The sequence below is a fragment of the Brassica rapa genome, unplaced genomic scaffold (genome assembly GCF_000309985.2).
Source record: "Brassica rapa cultivar Chiifu-401-42 unplaced genomic scaffold, CAAS_Brap_v3.01 Scaffold0521, whole genome shotgun sequence".
Classification (NCBI taxonomy): Eukaryota; Viridiplantae; Streptophyta; class Magnoliopsida; order Brassicales; family Brassicaceae; genus Brassica; species Brassica rapa.
The window spans coordinates 27,613-35,466 of record NW_022610462.1 but is presented as its reverse complement, the minus strand read 5'-3'; the positions used below and the strand labels follow the sequence as shown (position 1 = coordinate 35,466).

Below are 7,854 nucleotides of genomic sequence, written 5' to 3'. Positions count from 1 at the left end.
TTCCGCAGCCTCTTGTGTCACCAATCGATCCACAGCCTTGATAAACTTGAGTCTTTGATTCGTTTATGCAAGGATCTATCCAAACCATCCAGAGAAGGGTCCTAGGATCTCATTAGGGAAGTACTCGTTTCTCTTTTGTTTCGATTTAACCTGTTCATCTTCTTGATCAGTTTTAGATCGATCCGTTTTGTTTCAACTGATCTGTTCTTTGATTCGTAAAATCCATTGATAGATCTGTAATCCGTGGTTGTTTGATTGTGTGATCTAATCATTTTGTGTCGATTAAACTGTTAAGAGTTTTGAATTGATAGATCTAGGTTTCGCGCTTTTAGATCCGATCGTTATCGATTCATATTCTCGTTTTGATCTTTGTTTGAATCTGATTGATTGTGTGATCTGTTTTAAATCATCTATAACAACTAGATCCACTTGTGTGACGTCGAAATCTGATCAACGAACCTACCCTGTGTTGATCAGAGTTAAGTATATGAGAAGAGGAGCTAAGGGAGTTAAGGCATTAGAGGAAGAGATGAAGTATAGAAGAAGAGATGAGTTTGGGTTGAGTGATCCGTACAAGGCCGTACAGGCCGTACCATCCGTACATAGGACATCAACCAAACTCACCAAGGTAAAGATAAGTTACCAAGGTAACTTAGTGGAGAGGAGGATAAGCTTTGGAGTGGATAAGACCGCGGAGAAAGAAGGGATGAGGCGCGGACTGACAGTCTGGCATGGACTGGAAAGTAAACAGTGTTGAACTGAAGAGAAGATAGAGCTTGTACAATAATAGGGCAAGCTCTAGAAGATGTCCAGAAGAGTTCAATCAAGCTTCAGAGGTGTTCTGAAGTAGTTATCTTGTGAAGTTAAGTCTAGGAAAGACTTAGACTGATCATGTGAAGGCTGTGAAGGAGTTAGAGAGAAGATGGAAGTATGGTGCAAAGATAGGGCGTTCAGTACGGCCTTGTACGGTCTAGGGTGAGCCATGAAGATGTCTAGTGCAACCAAGAAGGAAGATAGGGCAATGTACAAAGATAGGGCGAGTGGTACGGACAGGAGGTCCGTACCATCGACCGTACAGTCCACTCCTCACGCCCATGTCATCCGGTTAACCCCAAATCTTGATGTGCAATGTGTGGGCGGTTCAATCTGATCTTAAGTGACCGTTTGGGATACTTGGAGGGAAAGGAAGATTCAAATGGATAAGGTGAGCTGTTGGTATGAGCTGGAAAGGTAAAGGTGCTTTACCTTTACAGCCTTGACTCATCTTATCCATCCAATTCAAATGAAGCAATCTGAGCCCTTTACCTTGAGTCAAATCGCCAGCTAGCTCCAGCAACATCAAGACCAGTCTTCTCTCATCCTCACCATCCATTTTATCTTGTATTTACAGCCTTAGGATCTAGGTTTGTGATCTGAGTGTGTAAAGGCATATATAAGCCTCTTATCATCATTTTGTAATCTCTTAAGGGAGTAAGGGGGATTTCCCCTCTCCACTTCATGAATGATAAACTTGTTCTTGAATCTAAAACCCTAATCTCTAATCTCTTATTCTCCTAATCTCTCAGTCTCTTAATCTCTGTTCCTAAGTCTCTTATTCTCTCATAAACACTCTCACCAATCTCTCTTTCTAAATTACCTAGAGCAAGCTCTCATCTTTCTCCATTGGAGTTTATACACACACATACAACCAGAGAAGAGAACTCTACAAATCTCATATGGTATCAGAGCCAGGTTCATCAGAACCTGAGCTGAAGCGTCCGCAAGTCCACAGCTCACGCCTCAGCTCAAAACCAAACCCCTTTGACGCCATTGATGCTTTCCCATCCAGTTCAGTCCCTAATGAAGAAGAAGGCTGAAGCTTGGCGAGTTCCCTTGGTTCCTCATCCTGTTCTCTACTTGCTCAGATGGAGATTATCCTTGGAGGCAAAGGTGTATGGAGAGGCCTAACTAACCTGACTCCAAAGCTCCTTGTCCAAGAGAAGTTTCACATCAGGCTAAAAGAGTATGGTGTCAAGAGCTTGGCGCCTAGATGTTCTGAAGAAAGGAGGGATCTTTTGAGTTGATGGTACAAGATGGTGGCCGTGAACTGAAGGAGAAGGAGGTGGGTGATGATCTAGACTCTCAGTTCCAACAACAGTCATGGCCGGTTTCACAAAATGCAAAAGGAATCAACCTGGTTCCTTGTTGTAAGCGATTCTATAAACCATCTTGATAATGAGCTTGTGTTGTTGACTGGTTGTGATGTTGTGATGTGATTGAAAACCTGAGGACTGTTTAAAAGATTATTAAATGAAATAAAATGAATTTAGAATCTGTCCCAGGATGCTTAAAGAGCTTGGTTCCCTAGTAATCCTTTCATCGTACTAGTTATACTAAGTTTACTAGCAGTTGTGTAAGTGCTTTAAAAGGACTAGTAATTTAACAGTATTACTAGGATTACTAGGTATGTTAATATGCTTATCTCTGGTTCATAATGATGCTTGTTGTGATTAATTGAATCTGCTTGCATACATGGATTGAAACCGAATTGAAAGCTGTTGCATATAGTCTTGTGGCTGTCTTACATTGAAGCATTAGATTCATGTCTAAATGCTGAGTAAAGAAGCTTTAAAAAAATGCCTAAGTAGCTTGCATAAACTGAAAAAGAAAATGCTTGTGCTTAGAGAGATTGCTTGCAAAGATAGAACTTGAAAATGACTTGTTTTAATCTGTTGCAATGCTTGTGAGATTGGGAATCAAACTTGATGATTAATCAAGGATTGATCCCAATACTCTTGTGTCTTATCCTTGCTGGAGTTTGAGTGGTGTTTCAGGTTCACAAGAAGTGTTCTTTGCTCACCACCTATCCAAGACAAGAGGAAGACTTGAACCGTTGTGTGGAGCAATGGGAAGATACTTGTGTGTAGAAGCTGGTTTAAGAAGCGCAGGCCACGAGGTTGTTGAGCTCCTGGTTCAAGACATACAAGCGGAAGACCAACCATTGTGTGGAGCAATGGGAAGGTTCTTGTGTGTAAAAGCCGGTTTAAGAAGCGCAGGCCACGAGGTTGTTGAGCTCCTAGTTCAAGACACACAAGAAGAAGAAGGTCACCACCTAAGCCATGAGGAAGGCCGGTGATCTGAGGGTACTTGAAGCTGAAGGCAAAAGGGTGGATCAGTGATTTAAGCGCAGCTGTTAGGGTGATGTGCTCCTGGTCTTGAAGTTCATTGAGGCTCATTTCAAGCTTGGATCTTCCCCATTCTCGGTCTCAAGCTTGCGGTGGGGATTCAAATGACCAACCTGAAGAGCTAAATTTCAAGACATGTTTCCTCCTTATCACTACAAGAGAATGATAAAATGAAGCCTGTTGCCAACATTCTGTGGAGAGATGACTTGTGGTGAGATGACTTGTGGTTCTGTCCATGGTGGTTTAGTCACCATAGCCTACACATCAGATGAGTGTAGAGAGGACAGTCGACATACAAAGAAGAGCATCACCAGGAGGGTGATGCAATTTAAACAAAGACCATTGCAAGCTGATCATGGAGTGATCCAGCCGAAGTAGAGGGAAGAAGAAAGCTACTCAATAAGCCTCTGGTGTGAGATGCTTGGAGAGTGAGCATTGCAAGAGGTATGGGCACACCAAGGAGAGGTGTTGGATACTGAATCCAAGCCTCAAACCTGCCAAGTTCAAGTGAACCGTGCCCATGGAGGTTCAAGAGATCAGCTCGGATCTCTTGTTTGTAAGCAAACCTCCTAACCCTTAATAAGAGCTTGTGTCTTTATTTATTGTGTAGAATTGAGTAGAATGTCTATACTGCTTGCATCATGTTTGAAAAGCTGTTTTGCATGCATAAGCATGTCTCATATTGTCTAAGTTCAATCCGAGTGTGTACTGTTGCTAATGTTTATGTTTAATCCATCAATGAAAGTCTAGCATCAATTAGAAATTGTTTAAGTTGCTTGCATCATTGGTCTTGATTGAAACTGCTGTGCATAGCTTTAATATGTCTCATGGATTGAACCTGTTGCATTCATGTAGTTAATGCTTTAAGATTGTGCATTCTTGTATTGATGCATTTAAAAATGAGCCTAAATTGTCAATGTATTGTATAAAGCTTGCATTGTCATTTTAGAGATTGAAAACTGCTTGTTCTTGCCTTATTGATTGGCTTGTTTCAAGGTTTATATATTGCTGTGACATTGGTGATCAAACAGGATAAATTATCTTGGTTTGATCCCAATGGGATGATCTGATCTTGCATTGAGTTGTGGTGGTGTTAGGTACACAAGGAAAGTGATACATGTAACTCACCAACAGCCAAGAATGTAGAGACAAAGGTCTTGTGCCATTGCATATCATCACTAGGACATGTTAGTCCATAATCTACAGGAAGTGTAGTGTGATTGATTATGCAATGAGAGATGGCCATTGCATAATACCATTGAACATATACAGTCCAAAGACTACAGGAAGTGTAGCATGGGTCATTATGCAATGAGAAGTGTGTCTTGTGAGTCTCTCTATGGTGATTCAAACACCCTAGTTCCTGGTTAAGGAAGAGAGTTAACTCACAAGAAGAAAGCTATCATGAAAGACTGATAGTTATAGACCATGGAGATGCATAGGATCATCACAAGCTTAGCTCCTTCTAGTCTCGGTTCTAAGCTTGAGGGGGAGTCTTAATGCATATGATCCATGGTCAGTAACAAGTCTTTTGCAAAAGCTTCTACAAGGATCATCAACCGGACCAAGTCAGTGGCGTGTCTAGGCAAGAGGCTGTTCAGAGCAGCCTTGGCGAGTGAGGAAGAAGGCTCTCCATCAATGCGGCTTCAATGAGAGGTGATTGAGGAGAAGCTGATGAATCCATTCTGCCTTTCCAAGAAGTTGATGATGCCATGAAGATGGTACATTGGTCGAGTTTGGAAACTCACAAAAACACAAGGGAAGTTCCCTTAGACTTTTTAAAACTCCTTTCAATCTTTTTCATTCATCTTATTCATTGCTTGTGCTTGAAAAGATACTTAAGATGATTATGATTGAATTGTGAGATTGTGTGCATCAAATGTGATGCAGGATATTCATTTTCTTGTTTTTGATAGGTACTGATGCACCTTTGGGATAATGTATCAGGTACCATGGCTTGAGCCTCACTAAAGATGTTCCTGGTCAGTTCCTAGCTTCTCTAAGATGGCTGAGAAGTCTGTTGAGAGGGGGAGATCCAAACCAGTCCTATGAAGAGGGCAAGCCGTGTGTGAAGTGTTGATCAGCCTCACTAGTGTTGTGAAGATGATCTGGTCGTGTCCTAGCTTCTCTAAGAAGGCTGTGAAGTCAGTTGAGAGGGGGAGACTTCAAACCAGTTCCATGAAGAGGTGAAGCTGAGTTGTTGAGTGCGCAAAGTCTTGAGGAGTTGCTGCACCAGTTTAGGCCGTGATCCAGAACTTCTTGTGTCCAACCACACTGGTTCTAAGGCACAAGAGTTCACTGGCTAATCCCTAGGCTTTGGAGAGCTCTACTCTTTTTCCCTTGCAAGGTTTTGTCCCAATGGGTTTTCCTTGTAAGGTTTTTAATGAGGGAGACTCTTCAGAGTTCCAAGCTTGGCTTAGGATCTCCTAAAGTCAAGCTTGAGGGGGAGTGTTGAACTGAAGAGAAGATAGAGCTTGTACAATAATAGGGCAAGCTCTAGAAGATGTCCAGAAGAGTTCAATCAAGCTTCAGAGGTGTTCTGAAGTAGTTATCTTGTGAAGTTAAGTCTAGGAAAGACTTAGACTGATCATGTGAAGGCTGTGAAGGAGTTAGAGAGAAGATGGAAGTATGGTGCAAAGATAGGGCGTTCAGTACGGCCTTGTACGGTCTAGGGTGAGCCATGAAGATGTCTAGTGCAACCAAGAAGGAAGATAGGGCAATGTACAAAGATAGGGCGAGTGGTACGGACAGGAGGTCCGTACCATCGACCGTACAGTCCACTCCTCACGCCCATGTCATCCGGTTAACCCCAAATCTTGATGTGCAATGTGTGGGCGGTTCAATCTGATCTTAAGTGACCGTTTGGGATACTTGGAGGGAAAGGAAGATTCAAATGGATAAGGTGAGCTGTTGGTATGAGCTGGAAAGGTAAAGATGCTTTACCTTTACAGCCTTGACTCATATTATCCATCCAATTCAAATGAAGCAATCTGAGCCCTTTACCTTGAGTCAAATCGCCAGCTAGCTCCAGCAACATCAAGACCAGTCTTCTCTCATCCTCACCATCCATTTTATCTTGTATTTACAGCCTTAGGATCTAGGTTTGTGATCTGAGTGTGTAAAGGCATATATAAGCCTCTTATCATCATTTTGTAATCTCTTAAGGGAGTAAGGGGGATTTCCCCTCTCCACTTCATGAATGATAAACTTGTTCTTGAATCTAAAACCCTAATCTCTAATCTCTTATTCTCCTAATCTCTCAGTCTCTTAATCTCTGTTCCTAAGTCTCTTATTCTCTCATAAACACTCTCACCAATCTCTCTTTCTAAATTACCTAGAGCAAGCTCTCATCTTTCTCCATTGGAGTTTATACACACACATACAACCAGAGAAGAGAACTCTACAAATCTCATAAACAGCATCTATGGGAAGATGCTAGATGCCTCACACACTTGGAGAAGCTCATTGGCCGGATTCAAATATAGGCTCCTCCTCCTTTTGACTTCACATGCTTTCCTTATCCTTTGTGATCGAAAACCCTAAGCTCATCTTACTATATATTGTAACCCAAGATCATTAATAAAGATTAGATAGTTCTAAACAATCTTTCTCTTTACTCATTTCACTATGATTCTCCATTAGTCTCTAAGTTATCTCTTAATCTCTTATTCTCCTTCTTTAATCCTTTCTAAACTCAGTTAATCCTTTACATTCCTAAAAGTCATATGGTATCAGAGCCAGGTTGATTACAATCTGAGTTCGTGAGTGATTCTCTTAAGGATTCAAGTTTGAAACTTTAAGAGAACAAGTGAGTGTGTTTGAGAGTTTCTTGAGAGTTCAAAAGCTCAAGGTGTTTTGTGTGTGTCTTGGTGGTCCGTGGGAGGTTCATTTGAAGACTCAAGAGTGAATCTGTGTTCTAGAGAGCAGCGTGGGTTCTCAGTACAAGATCTAACCGGTTGTTCAAGCTATAGACGTCAAGCTGTTCAAGATGGAGAGTGGCATGAAGATGAAGGTCGCGGTGACATTCAAAGGAACCAACTACCTAGTCTGGTCTAGGATGGTGAAGACTGCTGTGGGAAGCAAGGGTTTGTGGAAGCATATCACATCTGGTGAGGCTCCAAAGGTGATTACTCAGGGGGGTGAAACGGAGAGTCCCGAGGAGAGTGTTGTAGAGAAGTGGCAACAAGAAGACATGATGGTTATGTCAGTCCTTCATGCCTCTTTGGAGCCGGCTATACTAGATGCTTATAGCTACTGTGAGACAGCTAAGGAGCTGTGGGATACTCTACAGAAAGTGTATGGAAACACTTCTAACCTGAACCGAGTGTTTGAAGTCAAGAAGGCAATCAATGGGTTAACTCAAGATGACACGGAGTTCACTAAGCACTTGGGGAGGTTCAGGTCTCTTTGGTCTGAGTTGGAGATGCTGAGGCCAAGCACGGTTGATCCAGAGCTTCTAAATGAGAGACGCGAGCAGGACAAGGTCTTTGGGTTGCTGCTCACGTTGAATGCAAGCTACAGTGGTCTTATCCAGCACATGCTATGGTCTGAGAAGCTGCCTGACCTTGAAGAGGTGTGCGCTAAGATACAGAAGGAGCAGGGCTCAATGGGTTTGTTTGGAGGCAAGGGAGACTTATCTCTTGCAAATGCTGTGCAACCTGACCGGGAAGAGCCTCCACAAGCCAACAAA

General features: G+C 42.3%; 1 protein-coding gene across 1 annotated transcript; it reads left to right on the top strand.

Moving 5' to 3' along the window:
• Positions 1-81: 81 nt before the first annotated feature.
• LOC117130509 lies at positions 82-4,404 on the top strand. Its single transcript, XM_033283320.1, has 2 exons — positions 82-2,186; positions 2,814-4,404. Exons 1-2 carry the CDS (start codon positions 2,063-2,065, stop codon positions 3,113-3,115), a joined length of 426 nt encoding a protein of 141 aa, XP_033139211.1. The 5' UTR covers positions 82-2,062; the 3' UTR covers positions 3,116-4,404.
• Positions 4,405-7,854: the final 3,450 nt, after the last annotated feature.